Source organism: Marmota flaviventris, chromosome 6, assembly GCF_047511675.1.
Source record: "Marmota flaviventris isolate mMarFla1 chromosome 6, mMarFla1.hap1, whole genome shotgun sequence".
Classification (NCBI taxonomy): domain Eukaryota; kingdom Metazoa; phylum Chordata; class Mammalia; order Rodentia; family Sciuridae; genus Marmota; species Marmota flaviventris.
In genome coordinates, this window is record NC_092503.1 from 138,256,400 (window position 1) to 138,277,817 (window position 21,418).

General features: G+C 48.5%; 1 protein-coding gene across 1 annotated transcript in view; it reads right to left on the minus strand.

Moving 5' to 3' along the window:
• Pxdc1 (PX domain containing 1) overlaps window positions 1-20,798 on the minus strand; it is a 29,235-nt gene extending 8,437 nt beyond the window's left edge. The window contains exons 1-3 of the mRNA XM_027948169.2: window positions 19,950-20,798; window positions 6,403-6,494; window positions 4,967-5,084 (exon numbers count right to left, since the gene is read on the minus strand). Of these exons, the coding sequence (XP_027803970.1) occupies window positions 4,967-5,084; window positions 6,403-6,494; window positions 19,950-20,205 (466 nt within the window). The 5' untranslated portion in view covers window positions 20,206-20,798. The remainder of the gene's footprint in view (window positions 1-4,966; window positions 5,085-6,402; window positions 6,495-19,949) is intronic.
• Window positions 20,799-21,418: the final 620 nt, after the last annotated feature.

Sequence of the window (21,418 nt, forward strand, 5' to 3'; positions counted from 1 at the left end):
TTCCTTGAGATTCACGGTTATCAGACAAGAGAATCTGACTTGTAACAAGACCCTCCTGTTAACCTGCCTTGAACGCAGCATCAGCAAGCGTTGAAGGCCTGCAGTTTAAAAGATTGGGTCCTCCGGGGTACATGGCATGTGGACTTAGAACTCAAATAGGGCTGGTTCAAGGCTCAGGTCTCCTCCGGATGCTTAGGAAGCAAGTTACTTCTTGCTCAGTTTCTTCATCTATAAAATGGGAATAACTGTATCCATTCAACAGGGTACACGCTGAGGTTAGGGATGATATATGTAAAGCATCTAACAAATGCTGGGAGCTCAAATAAACTTAATGATTACCCTCACTGTTGGTAACGTCTTCCTGTCTGTCGTGACACGTGGAAAAAAATAGAGAGAGAGACCTGAAGGAAATGGTATGATTAAAGAAAAATTACAGCCCCTGAAGCCTGTCTTCAAACACACTGAAAATGTGAATTTCTTAGATGTCAATTTAGCACCTTCAACAAAAATCATTGGCCAGTCTAATTACTTTGATCATATACATGACTGACTTCATAAAATATTTCATTTTCAAGCTTTTTTTTTTTTTTGCATTCATATCTTCACATGGAGAAGAGCCCTACTTTTGGTATGTCTTTCCTCCCCCACTAACTTTTAATCTTGAGCTAATATTAGAATTGCAGAAAAGCTGCAAACACAGTCGAGAAGGTTCTCACATTTCCCTCAGCAGATTCTCTAACGTCCGCATTGTACACAAGGATGGCACACGGATGAAATCCAGGCAATTCACGGGCAGACAATACTGTTAACCGAGACCTCCTTTACTCAAGTTTCACCAGCTTTTCCACTAATGTCCCTTTTCTCTGTTTGGCCTCCAATCCGGAATGCTGGTGCATCCAGCTGGTGAGTCTTGGTCTCCTAGGACCTCGACGGTTTCTCCTCTTTTCTTGTCTCTAATGACTGTAACACTTGTAAGGAGGGTGGGCCATCTATTTTATGCAATGTCCCTCAGTTGGGTTTCTGAGCCATGAGATACAGGTGACACACCTTTGGCAGGGATCCCACAGGAAGTAATGCTGTGTTCTCCACAGCGTAGCAGTATTGTGTGTGTGTGTGTGTGTGTGTGTGTGTGTGCGCGTGCGCGTGTTTCACAGGCCCTATTACTAGTGATGCTGGTATGGATCACTTGAGGAAGGAGGGTTCTGCCACTTGTCTCCAAAGTAAAGTTACTCTCTTTTCCTTTGAAATTAATAAATATCTCAGAGGATGAGGCCTTCAGAGCACGAAAGACCTGTTTCTCCTCAAACTATCACCCAATAATCTCAGCATATATCCACTTGTAGATCTATTTTGCAACAACTACCATGGTGCATATTGTCCTAACGGTGTACTTTCTTTCTTTTTTTTTTTTTTTTTTTAACTGCTTCTAAGTTTTCATTTGTCCCCTTAAGCCACCACCCTGTCACTCCACTAACTTTTCTATACCTTGTATTCAGCAGACATTGTGTCTCAGAAGTATTCATGATGTAGCTTTCCTTGCCTGCAAATCCTCTCTCCCATTATATTTTCAACATACTCCAACAACAAGACAAAAACCAAACCGACGCCTTTCTATTCATTGGCTAACTGGGCTGTCTCTGGATAGTAAAAATTAAGGCTGAGATTGTACAGATGCCAGAATAATGAAAATTTAAATGATCGTTTTCAGGCCCCTCAGACCTGCATGATCAGGTTCTGTGGCTGAGATTCATCCATCCATCCAACTAGCCATAGCAGATGAAGGGTGAAAACTATGTTTTCTTTCACTCTGCATAGACACAGTTGGCACAGAACACTTTATATTTTGGCTTCTTTAGATCTGATGAGCACTTAGATTAACATGGGGCCAAGAATGCTTAAGGCTGCAGGGCTAGCCTTGCTGGGGAGCCAGGAAATGGACAGGGTTCTCACCACGACTGGTGCCTGGCGCCATCTAGTGGAGCCCTGACCACTAAGCAGTCTCACCATTTGGAAAGAAAGGAGCATTCAGAGTCTGGGTGCTGTCTCAATTATGATGGTAAAAAGAGGGTCAGTGCCCTACCTGTGGCACCTCCTCGCTGAATGGCACATTGGCACAAGAAGGCATCAAGAAATTAGGGTAGGGGAGAAGCGTAGATGTAGGTCTCAGCCCTGAAGAGTGTTTTCCCAAATGAACAGAATTTACCAGAATAGCAATGGATGGGCAGGTTTCACCTGAAGGACCCTCAAGGTCACAAGGCAAGCAGCAGCCAGAGTTCAGACTCTGAGACACCCAGGACAACCAAGGGACCAGGCTTTATTCTGAGGGTGAGGTTTAAAGACATTAATGAACCCTGGGAGTCAGTTTGGGAGGCTTGGCATCAGCACTCGGGGTATATTTCTGGAGAAAGAGGAAGAATGTCAGGCATGTAGATGTTTCCTGTGAGGCTAGCACTCTCTGGACCCTGAGTCTCCACCTGGGAACCCAAGAGTCTACCCCAGATATGGCACTGAGACTGATGACCTGATGTGCCCACATGGGAGCTCTTTTCTCAAGAGATGTTGTTGCTACTGGGACTAGTAGCTGCCATGGGTCATTATCAATGTATTTCCTCGCTCACTGAGTAATGAAGCACTTCCTGCACTGAGTGGGTGGGGGCGCCGAGGGGCATGCACTGATCTGTCAAGAAGCCCTTGCTCAGACAGTGAGGGGACAGACAATTGAGGGTAGGCTGCTCGGGAAGCCAAGCCAGAGGACTGGGAGAGTTCATGGGGAGAACCCACAGGAAGGGGAGGAAATATCTAGAGGGGTTGAGGACACTTCTCTCTGGAAGGAGGCTCATGCAGCAAGGCCCTGAAGGCTCCCCCAGCCTTAGCACCGAGACTTTCAGCTACAGGCCATTTACACTATTCGTTTGTTAGAAAGTATTCTGTGCTGAGCCAAAGTCAGCAGCATTTATTCCCAAGTGCTGGTGCCACACTAGTGGGGGGGCCTGCCAACACCAGAGCCACATCCTCTTCCTCTCAATCTCTCTTCTCCATTTCTTCCCACTCTTCTGACCCCTCCCCTCCCCAGAATCTCTTCTCCAGATGCAATGGCTATTTTGCAATGGTTCCAGGGCTGGATAGGACATCCCACATGGCCTGGGGTCTTGACTTGCACTAGAAGGTCAAAATCCCTACCTTCCTAGACCTAGATGCTGGGCCCTGGGCATGTAGAAAGGCCCCAAGGAGGCTCCAGGAGGCTCACGGATGGCCGTGGGCTGAAACCTGTCCTTAATCCTTACAAAAAGACACAAAGAACATAAAGCTCCAGTGTGGGACTCCACATTTATCCCTTTTAATTCATCTCATGACTTTCAGCCCTTTAGGAAAGACACGGCCCATGTGTCAGTCACATTGCTAATAAAAACAGCACAGAAGGATAGGGTTTAAGGGACTTCCAGGCTGTTGCTCCCAAGGAGTCATTCCCCAAGAGGCAGCTCCACACAGCTCCAGCCTGTCCCCTCAACTCTGGAGTCTCTGGGTCATTCCCAAGCAACAGCCCAGTTCCTCCCATGACACAAGGTTCTGCGACAATTCTGCTATTCTTCGCTTTCTCATTTTCCTAAAACAGAACAAAATAGAGCAAAGCACAGACACTAAGATTCCGTGCAAGGACCCTACCCACCCAGACTAAAGAAGAGAAGCTTCCCCATGCCCCAGGCTATGCAATACATAATCCCACATGATAGCCAATGGGGGATTCCAAAGCTCTCTGTTTTCCCTGCAAGATGAGGGTCTGTAGATATCTAAACAGGATAACAACATAGCCATCTTCACTTTGCTGTAAAGAAAGTTCTGGAGACCAGGTGCCAGCTAAGGAGGGGCCCTTGCACTGCCCACTCTTCTAAGAACACTCAAGAAGCTGTTGTGGGAGGTATCAAACCTGGATGTCCATCCACCCTGCACTCCCAGTGGTATCTACCAATACCTCTTCCACTCCAGGCTATAGAACCTGCCCACCCATGCAGTTCACCCACACACAGTCCGGAACCTCATCCCTGGGTGGCTTGAAACTTCATAAGGATACTACATCTAGGCATCATCGCTCTGTCCCTATAAGTCCTCTCTCCCTGATTCCTTTCCAGTAGACAGCTCCGGGCTCAGCTTCCCACTGAGTCCCCTCCTCTTCACCCCACCTTCTCCTCCAATCAGAAATGCAAAGATGGTGCCTTATGCCCTCTCCCCTCCTTCCTACAGATCATGATGTTACATAGAATCCCACCCTTAGCCAAGCGTGTCTCCTCTCATAACCACTTGCCCTTCTTCCACTGGCAAGCCCCAGCAAGATCGCACTCTTATGTCACCTCTTATGTTACAAGGTGACTACCCCTTACTTGGGGAAACCCAGTCTTGGGAACTCCCAGGACAGAACTCTTTTTTTTTCTACAAAATTCTCCTCAGCAGCCTTCAAGGAAACAGCACTGAAAAAATACAAGTCTACTATTCTTATGACACATGCCTCCTGGTCCCAAGAGGTTACCGAAAAGTGCTCCTTCCTCACCATCCATTCTCTTGTGGGTGATCCCACCTTACCCTGCCTGCCTTTACTGACCTTTACGGCCAGAAGCTAAGGTCCAATGTCCACACTAACTATACCCACTCTTTATACTTCCCCTGGGCTGTCTGCCCTAAAACCAAGAACCAAGTTCAACACCACACAGTGACTATCTTACTAGTTCTGAAATAAGTTCCAATTTAAATACAAAATAAATCCCTTTGGAAGTTGGAAGAGTGTGAACTGCATGCAGAGCAATAGGTAGAAAACACATAGCTTAATAAAAATCAGAAACAGTTTCTCAACCACTATTTTCACAAAATTCCAATAAATGTCTTTCTGGAGCCCTCGGGTGGAAGTTGTATCCAAGGACACACCATGGCCATCAACAGTGGGACCTTCCCTCCACGCCTTCACTGTGGCTCTTACCTGATATTTTGACTGGACTTTGAAAGCTGGGTTGAATTTTATGTACATTATCATTTTTTAACACCTGGTCCAACGGAGATCTTTCGAAGAAGGTGAGCACAACTTCAGACCTAGAATACTGGAAAGAAACACACTAATTACCCAAACTGAAAAGTTGGCCCCATACTTTTGCCTGGGACAGGGCCCTGCTCTCTGGTGGAGGTGGGTGCTGCCTGATGCTAATGCCCAGGGAGCAACGTCCAGCACTGCAGAGGCTCCAGTGAGACCTGAACGGCTACAGCCAAGTCCCACTTCTCTTCCTGTGTGGTCCCCTGTGGCTAAGATGCAAGGCCTCAAGGATAGCGTGGGGATAACAGAAATAATGGCCATGGCCATTGCTTCTCACAGGGATTCGCAGGTCCATATTTTCCCCACATCTCCCTGTTTCTGGATGAGAAACTCGGGGCTGCATTTATTTCGATATGTGCTAGTTGAGCAAAAAGAGGCTTAAAGGAGTTCAGTAGTCCTACCAGCTGCCTGTTGGTGGAACTGTAAATTAATACAACCACTATGGGCGTCAGAATGGAGAATCCTCGAAAGACGAGAAATGGAACCACCCTATGACCCAGCTAGACCACTCCTCCATGTTTAGCCTAAAGAATTAAAGTCATCATACCACAGTGACACATGCATACTCATGTTTATAGCAGCACAATTCACAACAAACTATAGAACCAGCTTAAGTGTTCATCAACTGATGAATACATAAAGAAAACATGGTGTATATATACACAATGGAGTTTTATTCAGCCATAAAGAAAAAATGAAATTATGTAATTTGCAGGAACATGGATGAAACATGAGAACACTGTTTATATTGTTATGCTGTGTGCATGAACAAATAAGTAACAACAGAGCCCCTTATGTACGACTATAATGCCCCAATAAAAAATATGGAAAGAAAAAAGTTCATGGTTCTCCCTGACTCTCAAGTCCAGGTACTTAATTGGTACTCCATCCAAAGCTCACAAACCACCTAAAGAGAGCAAAGTCCCAGCAATGTCACTGGCCAATGTGGAAATGCTAGCACTCCTCTGGGCCTCTGTGTGCCTGTTCTAAAATCCCCTGAGCAAGAGCAGGTTCTGAGCTGAGGTAAGGAAGCAAAGACCCCTCATCTGAAGAGGGTCCTGTGCCCCTTCCTGCTCCACCCCTCCTGGGGCCCTTTGCTTCCCCTTTGTGCCAGGGGACAGAAAAAGAAAGTAGCAGGGAGCCCACAAAAGTCTTCCTCTCCCTGATGACATCTTCCTGCTTCCCTCTCGCCGGGTGCTCCCAGGGAGGGAACAAAATGCCAAGCAACATACAGCACACAGGGAAGTTACCTGTGAGGGTGCACATCTTTTAAACATGGAAGACGACAGGCCCTCTCCCTCCCTCCCTCCTGCAGACCCTGTCCTTACTTTACATGGCATGCCGATGATAGTCTTGAGCAACTTCTCCACCTCGTTGAGCCTGGTCTCTATGTCGTGTGCATCCTTTATGGCAACCAGTCCTGGAACAGAGAGAGAAATGCCCCAAGTCAGAAAAATCACACCAGGGCACACATCCCCCTAACGAAATACACAACAGGAGCCCCAAGACAGGAGCATCACCTCCAGGTGTCATCTTCTGTAATGAGATGTCTGGAAATATGGAGTCCCCATTATCTGAGGGAAATATGTTCCAAGAACCCCAGTGGGTTCCTGAAAACATGGATAGTCCCAAACCCTGTAATTTAATGTCTTTTCCATCTTAACTAAGCATGTATCTCATTGTGCCTGTAATTTTTGCAGTTTGAGGAAAGAAAGCAAAATTAACACAAGTTTCAGAGATTCCTTCTTACTGTAATTTTTAGCAAACTCAGCACATGATTTTTCCCCCTTTTTCTTATTGAGAACTTTCACCTTTTCATGGAAGTAAACACTTTACCGTTTCTCTGAAACATATCTAAATTGCCAGCATCACTCTTGTGTTTTGAAGTCATTATAAAGTAAAATCATGGTTACTTGAATACAAGCACTTCAGTACCACAAGTAGGTCTAACCAAAAATGCTACTAAGTGGCTAAACAGAGGGTAGCATATACAGCATGGAAACACCTGGGTGGGATGAAATAGGATGGCTCAAGGTTTTATCATGTCCCACTCAAAGAGGCACATCATTTAGAACTTACAAATTGTTGACTTCTGGAATTTTCCATTTAATATTTTGACACTGTGGTTGACCACAGGTAAAACAACAGAAAGTAAAACTTCAAAGGAGGAAGGCCTACCTTACTCACTCAGCCACATGTACGGGGAAGCCCTATTCTCGAAGTCCTGCTCTGAACTTCATTTAGGTTTTATCAACCCATGAATGGTTTATGGCTCCATTGGGGCTGATACTGTAAACCCAAACACATGGTGGTGAAATGAAAAGCAGGGGAAAGATAACCCAGTGTGGGATGTCCTGGGACTACTCTGAAAACACCATGCACATAGTCAGAACTTGACCCAGGACCACTCTGTCTCCACCAGCATGGTGACTGCAGCAAGGGACAACTGGCCTAGGATCTGCCACCCCCAGCAACACAGGAAAGGGCTCACTCTGCTGGTCTCGGATGCCCAGACCACAAGGCCCATGTAAACAGAGCTCATATTTAGACAAGTCATGTAAATGCTGTATTTGGGAGGGGAAAAGTCAGATTTTTGCCCAGAGAAAAACAAAGTGGTCATGAGTCATGGCACTTTCCAGGAATCTGAGCATTTATGCTTATTACAGTCACCAGAGGCTGTGATTGGCTCTTGGGTGCACAGTATTTTATTTTTAAAATGCCATGACTCCAGGACATTCTTAGGCGACATGGGATGCTTTTCTGCCTCCCCATGAGCAACGCAAATGTAAGACTTCCCATTACAATTTCTATCCATCAGATTCCCAAGGGTGAGAATTAGATTCCCAAGGACACTGGCTTTTTCCCCCATGTTTTGGGGGATTTAGGATATTCCTGTCCTGACCCTGTGAACTACAATCAAGCCACAGAAGCCTGAATCCCAGAACTGTGATCACTGTGAAGATCATAGAAGTCACTGAGAAGTTCTTCAGAAGTGACTTGTTTTTGTTTTACGAATGAGGAAAGGATTATTCAGTTTTCAGGCCACTCATTGCGTGGGTCTACAAAAGAAACAGAAAAAAAAATTTTCTAAATGATCTGATTGAAATTAAGAGACCCCAATAGGCTAGGTGTGGTGGCACATGCCTATAATCCCAGTGACACGGGAGGCTAAGGCAGGAGGATTGCAAGTTCAAAGCCAGCCTCAACATTAGCAAGGCCCTAAGCAACTTAGAGACCCTGTCTCAAAAAAAAAAAAAAAAAAAAAAAAGATAGGGGGGCTAGGTTCAATCTCTGGTACAAAAAAAGAAAAAGAGGCTCAGCACCTTAGCTCTTGAGAACTCCCACAAGGTACTCCCCAGACACAGCGGGGTGCATTTCTGAAAGCCTAGGCCCTAGGAGGAGGATCCCTCACATCTGGAGTCAAGGTCAGAAATTAGGCCCAAAGCAAAATCCAGGGAACCCCTTTACCTGGCCCATCAGAGATCACGGGTCTGAGAAGCAGCAGGGCAGGCTGTGACTCGCCCATTGGAAAAGACTGGGGCTTTGTCCACATGGCCCCTGTATGCACCAGAGTATGATGCCCTGGCCATCACCAGAGAAAGGGACCAGTTCACCCTGTGTCCCTTCCTACCACTCTGCTCACTGGAAGGAGCAGGAAGAAGAATGAAAAATAGAAAACACCAGAATGCCTTATTCTATGGATATCTCTGCCCAAGCTCAAACGCCTTGCATAGAATTGAATTTCAAATAATTATGAATCTCAGTTTTCACCTATATACCATCATGTGCCACATAACAATCTTTTGACCAATGGTGTTGCATCCATGACAGGAGTCCTGTACAGCATATCACCCAGTGATGCAGCAGCTGGCTTAGTGTATGTCAACAGACTCTAGGATGTCTGCACAATGACAAAATCACCTTATGACACATTTCTCAAAGCATCCCTGTCCTTATGCAAAGCATGGCTGCATGTGCGTGCAGGCTTGTGTGTGTGTGTGTGTGTGTGTGTGTGTGTGTGTGTGTGAATGCTGCTCTTTGCACCAAAATGCTTGGATCCCCTCCTTGTTAGGGTGAAGTCTACAGAGGAAACGAGAGCTAATTCGAAATTCTCTGAAAAAAAAATATTTTTAAAGAGAAGATAATTATATAACTCCTTCCCACAAAGAGCTTCTTTATTCTTAGACAAGCTACTATTATCCTTCGGCTCTTAGAATACTAGCTTTGAACCCAGCAAATTGATGACACAGTACTCGTACTTTTATGTTCTGAAGATTATCCTCTTGTATAGTCAATGCATCTGGCGTGTTCACACCCACTTTACAGGATGTAAAGCATTGTGCAACAATTCTGCAACATTACAGGGTTTTACAGTCTTTGCATGCTTGCTTTGATGACATATTTCCGGCTACCTCTTTGATTTTCCTAGGTGGGTTTACAGTCTCTGAGGGCAACTCTTAGTGAGATTAATACATCCTACTTCAGATTTATCTTTTAGGGTGGGCAGATTTAAATATATATATTTAATATATATATAATATATAATTTAAATATATATATATATATATATATATATATATATATATATATATATATATATATAAAATCTCACCTAGTTAAATTTGCATTTCAGATAAACAACACATAATGCAAAAGTAAGGCCTGGCACACTAAAAGCATATTTGTTGTTTATGTTCCAAGTGAGTTGTGTGCCCTGTATTCCGTCATCTCTGTGACCCATTTTCTAGATGGAGGCAGAGAAAGGCAAGAGTGCCCCATCAGGCCTCTGGAAACAGCATCAGTATTTTGGCTGGGCCAGGAGACCCTCCTGGACTTGACCCCAGGCCACCTTACCAGCTCTGCACCCTGTAATTCCCCCATACCCTCATAACAACACCAAGGAACAGGTCCCCCCCCCCCGCCCCCCGCTGGCCAACCTGACCCCCCGCAGTGCTCCTCAGGGAGATCCATCCCCAGGGACATTAAGACTTGGCCATTCTGCTTTGGTTTTATTTGTGGAAATGTTAAGAAGCAGGTTGCTTCCTTTCTCCAGTTTCTATGTTTCTGGATGGAATCCAAGGGTCTCTCCTTAGAAAAGCAAACCTGCTTGAAAACTAAACGAGGCTGAGCACAAGGGGAAGAAGCTGGATCCTGACCTGCAAGCACAGAAATGGCAGGTGATTGGTTTCTGAATCTCTGGGCTTTTAAGGGCACTTTAATCATTTAGTTCCCCATCCTTGCTCCAGGGTGTCAATCAGGCTAGCCATGTGGATCCGCTCTCTTTAACAGGCTGTCCTCCTTTCCCCAAGGAACCCTCCCTCCTGATTCTGTAGATTCTGTTGAACTTACTGAAACCCACCTACTGAAGAGCACTGCTTCAGCTGTCACCAGCAGGGCTGCAGAGCAGTGATGAGAAAGTACACACTGGCCCTCGGAACTGGCCCTCAGCCCAGGCAGGCTGCCCAGCCTAGCACAGGCCCCACCCCAGGGCACGGAGGACTCACTGCTGGCCACGTGGCTTCTGACAGCCCCAAACACTGAAGTTCACAGTGCCCTTCTCCCAGGCCCTGGGCGTCACTCCCCTTCAATTGTTTTAACAGTATTTTCCACGAAAAGGATGGATGTAGTTAATGTGGAAGGAAAACACTTAGGAACCAGAATCTGTACTCTGGGGCCCCACTGCAAGAAATGAATTAAGTCTTTTGAAATTTCTAATTGCTTCACACTCCCTGGGGTTCTGGTTTCACAGCTGATGGGAACCTCAACACCTGCTGCCCAGGCCCCAAATTATCATAAGCTCTCAGAGTGACAGTACTGAAAGATGCAGTTCTGAGGAATCCACATGTGAGACACTGCTTTCTTGTTTTTCAAGGACAGAGGACAAGAGCTATGAGTCCTGTAAGGACTGCTACCCCCAAAACACACTACTTGTGGCCTTTGTGCCTTGGTATCTCCCCTGTTGTTCTGTCCCTTTGTGACTCAGGTCCTTTGACTCTTAAGGGCAAGTGCAGCTATTCCAAACGTTGCTTGTTTGTCATAAGAAACACTTTTAAACATTACTTTCAAAACTGTGCTTAAACACTGTAACTTAGGATAACATAAAACTTTTAATTTTTTGTATTGCAAACATTACTGAGAACATAAAAATTTTGTCCAACACAGTTTTACTATGTGGGCTCACAAACGCTGCAGTTGGGTGGGATGGTTGTGAATTTATTTGCACAGTTGAAAATTAAAGGAAATCAACCCCCCCTTGATGAGGAGGATGTTGTTCCAGGACTGGCCAACAGGGGGCGCAAGCACTCTGTGGAAGCTGCTGGGTTTGATTCAGGGATTCTCAGCATAGGAAGGGACAACTGTCCACTACCTATATTTAAAGAAGTTGACCCAGAAAGTGTCACAGCTTCTAGAAATGTTTCTAATTTCTGATGAAAGTAAAAAATCTCGCTTCACACAATTTATGACAGAAGAATTTTACCCAGGTTTATCCAAGCAGTTAAGAATTTGAAACTGAAAAATTATTAATACTATTGTATATAAACTTCAGTGAGTCAACTGCACATACATTTAGGGGTTAAATATCAGTCTGAAGTAGCACCAGGTGCCCTTTCTTCCTAAATGACTTGGGCCTTGGAAATTGAGAACACAAGGTGTGCTTGTGTCAAGTCTTAGGATTAGCCATCATATGCAAATGCAAATAACTGGTTTATTCCTGAAACCAAAACCGACCCCAGATCTGTCAGCAAAAGCAAACATAAATAAATGCAGTTTCCTAATCTCAAACCAGGGTCCAAGGCTCCTGTTCCCTGCCTTTGAGATTTTGGGGGCTCCACACTTCTAACAGGCTTCCTCTGTGGAGGACCTGGGCAGTCGGAATCTAACCTGAGTGCTTGTGTGGCTGAAGTTTGGACATAAAGGCACGACGCTGCGTGGGTGAACTGAGAAGAGCACACATTAAGGAACGTCCGTGACCCAAAGCAAGGCCTCTCTTATAAGAAGACAGCCAGCTTATGACTGAGACACAATGGACAGCCCGGGGGGAAGCTTTCTACCCAGGGAATTTTCAAACACAGTCAAATAGCAAATTGCATTCAAATAATTTCTTTTCCATTTAACAAATGCACATCGATGTACTGTGCACAGGAGCACACTGCTCCGTAAAGTGCTATGACTGTCATCAAGAACACATATACATGTATATGTATGTCTATGTATATGTATTCTTGGGGCTGAGTGTGTGGCTCAGTGATAGAGCACATGGTTAATCAATCCCCCCAAAAGAATATATATCTCTATCTTTTTTTTTTCCAGTTCTAGAGATCAAACCCAGGGTCTCACACAGGCTAGGCAAGCACTCTTCCCACTCTCCCACTAAGCTACACCCCCAGCCCTGGATATACACTATTGAAAGTGTAATACAAAGTTTGGAAACACATATTTTAATTTTTTTAGGAAAACTTTTAGTATTCCTACATATTTTTCTTTTTTCCCTTTTTTGCAGGGGAGGGTAGTGCTGGTACTAGGGATCAAACTGAGGGACTCAAGCATGCTAGGCAAGTGCTATAGCCCCAACCCCCAACTTTCTAACCAGGTAGTTAATACTCAAGACCGCAGGGAGTAAGGAATGGGGAGCTCCCAGTTTGCATGACTGAAGCATCCCAGAGGAAGTTCTATTATCCCAGAAAATGGCCACACCTTTCAGTATGGGGCCCCACCTGCTTCCCCCAGAGGTGTCCCAGTGTGTAACTGCAGATCAAGAGCAGCGCACCTGGCAGGTGTTGACCAGGGCAGGACACTGCTCCCCCTCACTCACTCACAAGGGGACACTGGAGGGCTGGTTCACCCCTCCACTGCAGCTCCCCTTGCACAGTATTGGGGAATGATCTATAGGGGTCGAGGATCGATTCTGCTCTACATTCTTCCCAAGAATGAAAAGCTGGGCAGAGAATGCAGAGGGAAGAGACAGAAGAGGTGGAGATGAAGTAAAACTTCCGGAGAACCCTAGAAGAGGAAGTTGTACTTCCTTCCCCTCCAGGACAGCTTCCTGCTCTGGGGAGTGGCCTCTTTGAGTAAGTCAATTCATGAAGTGGAAAAAAACATATCTGACTTGAATTTTCTGATTTTTACTATGCTCTCCCCTTAATTCTTCCTCCCTGGGCCTCTTCATTATTCTCCCCATCAAAAGCAAAACTACCACCCGACACTTTAGACTTAAAGTGTTTTAAAAAGCCATTCAGTTGGCCAGTGTGTCTTAAGACATGAAAAGCACCGACCCATCCAAATAGGAAGGAAGCACTGGTTCATTCACACACCAACCTGTGGGGCTCACCCATCAGGCCATCAGGAGCTTCCACAACACAGCCACCAAGACAGGCAGGATCCCTGCCTCCCCCGTGTTCCTGCTCACCAGGAAGGTGGACAGGAGGCCAACACTGACCATACAGTGTCACCTAGGAGGTGGACTCCAGGTGCTAAGCAACACAGCAGGGCATGCCCCAATCCTGGAAGGAAGAGGATTGCAGGTGAGCAGATGGCAGAGGTGGGGGGGGGGGGGGGAGCCGAGGTAGAACCCATTAAGGGTTTTCCCAGAGGGCTAAGGGGACCACAGCTTCCTATGTAAGTTTTGGCCACAAAAGCTCTATGTATCTGGCAATTCTGTTTCTTGGGGTTAACTACACATTGGCTTCAGGATTCCACAGTAACTCAAGCCCAGCTCACATGCAAGCACCAAATTCTAGTTTCTGAACCAACAAAGCCATGAGTCAATCCATGAGGGTCCCAACAAGGTAGGGTGGTGACCCTCCTTTGTGAGTGCTCCCCTTCGTCCAGGCAGGGATATCCTTGAAGGATGGGGGTGGCCACAGCTGCCGAGGGTTTTGTGGGGAACAGCAGGCACGCACAGGGATGGGTCAGTCCTGCAGGACACTTCACTCCCTCACTCTCCCTCTAAGAGGCTGTCATCAGGGACATTGCCTGTGCCAGGGAACAGCCCGAGTTCAAGGCCAGCAACTCACATGGGTCCAGTTGGTGCTAGGCACTTTGTGGCTATTACAGATTAGCAGGACTCTCAACAAACATGCCACGCAGATACCATGATTACTCTTGTATCCACAGGGCATGGAGCCCTGGAGCCCTGAGCAACTTGCTGAAGTCACTCAGCAAGGAGCAGGTGGCAGAGCCAGTATCCAATACCCACCTGTCTGTGTCCAAAGCCAGTGCTTTCAACCAGAACCTGACCATCACTTGGCTGAGTCCCCAGGCAGGGGAACCCCCAAGACTGACTTCTTCCACCATCACCTGGTTATAACCCTGGTTTGTCACTCAATCTCACAGAGCCTGGATATGCTTACACAGGAGGCAGGAAAGGTGGCTGCTGCGACTAAGAGACACTGTGTGTAAAAGTGGCTTCCCCCTCCTCCCTTCTCCTCTCTGCCCAGGTGCTGTGTTTTTCCAACTTGATTCTAAATTACATGTCAGCAAAGGATAATTAAGACTTTTGTTCTTAAAATGAATGGGGAGAAAACCTGCAAGTGTGAGTTAGCAAAAGAGTAACCATGTTTTGTCCACCATCATCACTCAGCTTGGCGGGTGGGATAAGAAGAGGGCAGGGGCTGGAGGGGTCTGTGTGGAGGAGGGTCACTGTGGGTATGTGCTTCAATGACATGGTATCTTATAAGGAAAGAAGGGAGTACAGAGCCCTGGGCCTCACACTCCCTCCCTGCCCTCCACATCATCAGGGAAGAGAGTTCACATCAAGGGCACTGGGGTTTCTCAGGCCTGTTATGTGAGAAAGGAACAATATTCTTAGGGGTAACAACCAAAACCAGCTACTGGATACCTTCTGTGAACAAAAACACCAATAAAAGGGGCTGGGGTATAGCTCAGTGGTAAAGCACGATAAGACCCTGTGTTCAATCCTCAGCCCCACTAAATAAATAAATGGCAATAAAAGTCTTTCTGTGCCAACAACTGATAGCAACGTACCTTCCTATCTACTGTCTCCAGGCTGCGACTGCCTAGGGGAGGAGGTCATGGTGTGGACATCTGTTACTGATGCCTCTCAGAGAAAATGTGCCCTGGGCTCAGGTTCTCCCAAGTCTCTGCAGCCTCCCAAGGCTCACCCCTGAGTGTCACTTGCCTGCATGCTAAGCAACAACAGAGGTGCCAAACTTAACAGGCACTGGATAAACTGCTTGGTACAATCAGGGCTCACCAGAACTTCGACTCTGCCCCTATTTTAACTATTCACAATGCAGGAACATCTTTGGACCCTGGGAAAATATCCATCAAAACGGCACAACCCAGCACTGGGGTGCATACCTATAATCCCCGTTATTTGGGAGGCTGAGGCAGGAGGAGCGCAGGTTTGATGCCAGTCCTGGCAGCTTAGTGAAACTGTGTCTTAAAACTTTTTTTTTAAAGGGTTGGGGGTATAGCTCAGTGGTAGAGCACACCTGGGTTCAATCCCCAGCACCACAATAAAAAGAAGAAAAAGCAAAAACAAAAGCAGAGAAGTATCTGGCCCAGACATTTTTAAAGGGTAGGGTGCCCATGCTGCAGGTGGTAGTGCAAGGGCAGCCGGATGCTGCCAGCGGGTTTACAGTGACTTCTGACAGAGAAGCAGAAGCGAGTTTCTCCTTTAAGATCTGGTGGGAAGTGAGCAGGACCTGGCAGCAAGCTCAGAACCATCCACGTAAGTCCCTGGCTGGCTCTTCTACAACTGGCAAGGTAACTCATGTGTCACCTGGGGCAGCGTGAGATCTGTCAGCATGAAATGAGGGGAACAGAGAGGATACATGAGCACCACACACTGGCTAACATTACAGAACTTACTTGGAAAACATGCTAAATGCTAAATCCAAGCCAAGCTCCTGAGCCACCTCCTGCCCACACCAGCTCATGACGGTTCCACGTCCCAGAATCAACACTCTAGGCTCATCCTGAGGCTGCTCACACCCGACCTGTGGTCCCTCAATGTCTCCTGAGCCTCCCTCTTCCAGACCAACCAGTTTAACACCTTCTAGACTGGCTCTGCTGCGCCTGACCCCAGGCTCGGTACCTCTTTACCTGTCTCAGTGTCTCCCTCTTGTCCAGCTCAGTGTCCTTCTCAGCACAGTCATCAGAGTTCACCTGAGATCGAATCAGTCATCTGCTCAGAGCCCTCTAGGGAGGATGGCTACCTCTGAATAAGAGCGCGAGTCTGACTGCAATCTTCCTCACTCCTAACCCATGCTCTCTACTGCAGATGCAGTAGAGACTCACTACCCAACAGGCACACATGGGACTCAGGGCCTCTGCACTGGCTCTCACTCTACCTGGGTGCCCTACCTAGATATCCACTGGCTTGCTCCCTTCTTTCCTTCAAGTGTCTACTCAAAGGTCACTCAAAGGTCATTAGTCCCAGACCATCCTAAAAGCTGAGCCCCTCCCCTTCCCCTAAAGTCATAGCCCTTTCTTGGCTTATTTATTTTCTTTCTGAACATTTATCACTATTTAACATAGTTTATTTTATATTTTATCTTGTTTATTATTGGATTTCTCCCAATCAGAATATAAAAATCATGAGGGCGGGGATGGGGAGGGTGGTCTTTTCATTTCATTGTCCAAAGCACCTGAGCCTGGCACGCAGTAGGCACTCAGCAGATATTTGATTGAATGAATGAATGTAAAATCAAAACGTTGATGTTGTAATCCCCAAGCATCGAAGATCACCCAACTACTTAGAAATAGAATCTGCTGCAGCAAATGTGACCAGGCCAGCTCAAAGGTGACAGGCCTGAAACAGGTGCGATTTTAAAAGGACCAAAATAGTTAAAAAGACTCTTTCAGTGAGTAAATATTGCATGTTGATGTTCTAAATCCCAAATTTTCCTAAATGTGAGAGATGGAAATAAGGTAAGAGACCTTGATCATGCTCCAGGGAGGAAACCCTGAACCCTGTTAGGTACTGCATAGAGGAGATTTAAGTTCAAGGGCTGGCCCTTACTGGTGCTAGAGTGCAGGGAATTATCTTGTGAACCCAGAGATAAGTAGCTACCTCCCTCCACTAGGGCTGGGGGACTAGAAAGGAAGGGGTATTAGACTCAAGTCAAGAAGAGGGTTAGGATCTGGTGAGAGGCCCAGATTCCAAGGAAGAGGCCTTGCCCTACTTTACCCAAATAAATGACCAGGAAGGGAAGCTGCTGAGCATTGAATCTCCATCCCATACTGGGGTTAATATCCCTGCAGATGTGTCATCAAGGGCCCATGGATTGCTACCAAGCATGACTCCAGAGTATGCAAAGGACAAAAAGTATAATTGTCTCCAAATGCACACTCTCCCCCCGCTGCAATATTTGAGGGACCAAGAAAAAGGGCTCCACATCATTTTAATTGCACACAGATTCAAAAATGCAAAGCAGGGGACCAAAGCTTCCATACCGTCTGAGAATGTGCAGCCAAACACTGATGAGAGCTACCAGCTTGTTGCCAGCAAAGCTCAGAACTCAGATTTCCTCTCCAAGCTTTTTCATGAAACCGGAGACTGCAAATTTAACACAGCCCAGAAATTTCAACAAATATAGACCGGAGAATCTTAACAGAGAAATTATAGGGAGAGAAGCTGGCCTTGCCAATACAATGCACGCATCTGGTTGCCTTTTGGTGTTTATAATTTGCAAATTCTGATAATCTTTCTATGCAAATAATAAATCTCCATGAGAAAAAGGAAGAATCTACTTTTCTATTTCTATGATATACCTTGCTTAGCAAACAATTTAGGGACTTCCCTGGTGTGGCACAACAAAACTCTGGTGGAACTGGGGCAGACCCAGCTTACCTCCAAGCAGAGACCAAGGACTGGAAGGGAGACAGGGTTGAAGGTTACTCCTCATCTGGGCCTCTCTTCAACCCCTCTAGGGAGCTGTGGGCTGGTCCTTACAAGAGGCCCCCACCAAACAGGTCACCATCAGCCTCAGCCACAGTTCCAACAGTTACATGGCAGGTTGTCAGGAAGTCCTTTACATCCGGTAACTGGTCCTCAACCTAACCGCCCTCTGCCAGTCCTATCACCTTTGCTCCAATCCCTATTTCTGACTTTTGTTCCTTTTAAAAGGTAAAGGCAGCTATCATAAACCTTCTTATTTTTCTTCATGATAATCAACCACTTCCTAAATATTTCTTTAGTCACTCTGCAGAGACACTCCATTCCAGGAACTGACCCCAGCACAAATTGACCCCATGCAGTGCTGGGACATGTGCATGACAAGGCAAATTGTCCCCACTCACCTACCTTCTGCTCCTGGGAAGGTGTTTTCATCTGGGCCTCCACAATGAAGCCACACCCCTTTCCCCACCACCTGGAGCAGCCACCCTAGCCAGAAATAGCTAATGCTGACAGTAATGAAAACAACTGGTATTTACCAAGGGTTTACTATTGTCAGGCACTTTATCATGCATTTTAATCTTTGCAAAAGACACCGGGAAGAGCTGGATTCCCACCAGTCTGCCTGGGGTCACAGCTGAGCTCAGACACCTGGCCAGAGTGAGTGAGACTCAGGAAGTCCCATTTGTTTATGGCCTGCCTTGTTCCAGAAAAAGCCACTGAATAAACCGCTGTTCCTTCATCATCCTTTTCTCAATTGGCATTCATTTGTTGAATTACAAATGTTATAATAAATAGCAAATTCAAAGAAATCTGTTTCCATACTTGAAATAATACTCCAATTCAAAAACAGTTACACATGTAAGAATTTGGGAAGCAAGAGAAGTGGAGAGGCAGGTTTTCTCACCCAGGGCTGACTTTAGGAGCCTTTCCAAGTGATGTGTCTGCCAGAGGACTTGTCATGAGAACTGAGCTAATTATCCACATAATTCACACATGGGGTGGGGCCTATTGCCAGGGGAAAATAGAGGTTATCTCAAGACCTCAGCCAGACAGGCAGCCAAAGAGACCTGTGCTGGCTGCCCAGCTCAGGTAACTTCCCCTCAGCTGCCAGGGGTCTTTGCTTGGAAGACGATCAAGTGACCACACAACTCTAGTCTTCTCTGCCCTCATGTCTCCAACCTACTCACCCCACATTCTTCCCTTTTCAACTCAGCCCCTCTCTTTCTTGCTTCTTCCCTTTTCCAGCCCCCTTTCTGGCAGTAGGAAAAGGGAAGCCACCAGTTTCTGAAAACAAGAGTCCTGGCCAAGCCGGACTAGTCACAAGGCCAGGGAGGAGGCGGCCGCAGCTAATCAAACCCGAATGTGGACTCAGCCCTGGGGTGGGGACCCTGTGCTGTCCATGCCGCCGCAGGCGGGGCGGCCCCCTCTTGGGGAGGGGTGAAAGGGCTGCTGCGTGGCACCTCGCACTCAAGCTCAGCTGACTCCCAGGGAAAAGGAGGCGCGGTCTCCCCAGGGAACGACTCAGAGGCAGCTGTCCTAGCCCTCTCCATCCCCAATTCGGACACGCTTTAATTGTTTCCAAACACTTCCCCAACCCTCCTTCTGCCACCGACTGGCTCTTCTGAGGGTGGAGGTATGGGGTCATCGCTCCAGCCTAGGGGGCTAGGGCTGAGTAGTGATCAGACCGTGACTTCCTCAGAAGTGACTTGTCCTTGGAGACAGGGGACCCGTCTGCCGGCCTAGGCCCCTTTCCCATCTCATCTCATTTCTCCCTCAGGAGTGAGTGCCTCCTGGCTCCAGGGCTGGCGCTAGGTCTGCCCTGGCGTCCTTCTTTTAGAAGCTCCAAGTCTAAGCGTCCCCTGTCACGCCGGCAACAGAGCGGAAAGGCGCATAATCGGTTTAAGTTATTCTTCCCTGCTTACTTCTTGCATTGCCTCTCCACGACGTGCCCCCTCCCCATCTCCCGGTCCTCCCTGCCCAACCCCTGCCCGGTGCTCTGCAGCTCCACACCTTGCCGCAGCGGCCCGCGCGCCAGCTCGGGCCGGTCCTCGGGGAAGGCGTCGCGGAGGCGCTGCCACAGGCGGCCTAGGTCGGCAAAGCTGCGGTGCAAGTAGAGCACGCTGCGGTCCGACCACTCCGTGCGAATCTCGAAGAACTCCTCCTCGTCGCCGCGCCGGCTGACGATGAGCCTGCGAATGCCGTTCACCCAGCAGCCGCGCACGAACATGTTCACAAGCGACGTGCCCTCAAACACCGCCGAGGCCATACCGCGGGCCTGGCATGCCCTTGCCGCCGGGGGCGCCCTCGGCCCCTGCCTGCCCGCCCGCCGGCAGGAGGCGCGCCCGCGCCGGGGGTCTGTTCGGAGCTGGGGTCCGGCCGGGTGCGTCTGGTCTCGAGTGCGTCAAGGGCCGGGATCCGTCCAGGACCCGCGTCTGTGCGAGACTGGAGTCGACCTGGGTCGGTCCCCAGCCGGGGTCGGTCCCCAGCCGGGGTCGTACTGGGGTCTGAGGTCCGTCCTGGGGCTGCCGGAGCTGCAGGAGTCTTCCCGCGTCTGCCCGGTCTCTGCGCGCACTCGGGGAGCCTTCGGGTGCTGCCCGCGATCCGGGCGCCGCCGCGACAAAAGTCGGTCTGTCCGGCCCGGCGGCGGCTTTATAAGACACTTCCCATCGCGGGCGGTGCGGTTGTCGACGTCGAGTCCTGGTCGCGTCCGCCTCCCTCCTCCCTCCTCCCTCCCTCTGAAAGGCCGCAACGGGCCGCGCGCGGAGGGGGTGGCCTGGCCCACCGCGCCCCACGCCCCGCGCTGCCTCCGCGGAGCCCGCGCCACTGCGGCCGCGGGGACCCGAGCTCTCGTCCCCGCCTCCGGGCCGCGCCGCCGCTTCCTCCCTCCGCGGCCCCCCGCCGCCGGTCGGTGACTGGACGAGAAGCTGGAAGGGGAGGGCGGGGCCGGCCCTGCGCTCACGGGGGCGCTTGGTGGAGAAGACTTTTTTCTTTTTCCGTTTTTCGATCTTCAGGATTTCTCCGTTCTAGGAGCTGCGGGCCCCACCCGCTCCGCGAGGGGATGGAACCAGCACGTCGCCGGGCTCGCCGGCCGGCGTCCCGAGGCAGGCCAGCGCATGGCCCCGTGGGGGGCGAGGGCCGGGCGGAACGCCAGGAGTCCGCACGGTTGGCTTTGCCTTGATCTCTTCGCCGCCTGCATCCCATCCACCCGGGCCCGGTGGCCTTGACCGGGGCTGGACGCCCCGTGTCCCCTCGGGTGCCTGACGTCTCCGCCCCGCTTCCTCCCGCGCATTCCGGTCGTGCCTAAGCCTGGCCATTGCCCGAACGCGGCGGGACAGTCAGACCAGAAGCGTGGGTGGAGGGCCCCTAGGAGCTCAGCCAGCTAGCTGAGGGGCAGCTCTCCAAAAAGGGACGTGGGACAAAACAGTAGTGGGAAAAGGGGTCCCCTCGGAAAGGGCATCTGGGAGTGATCCCAACCCTTT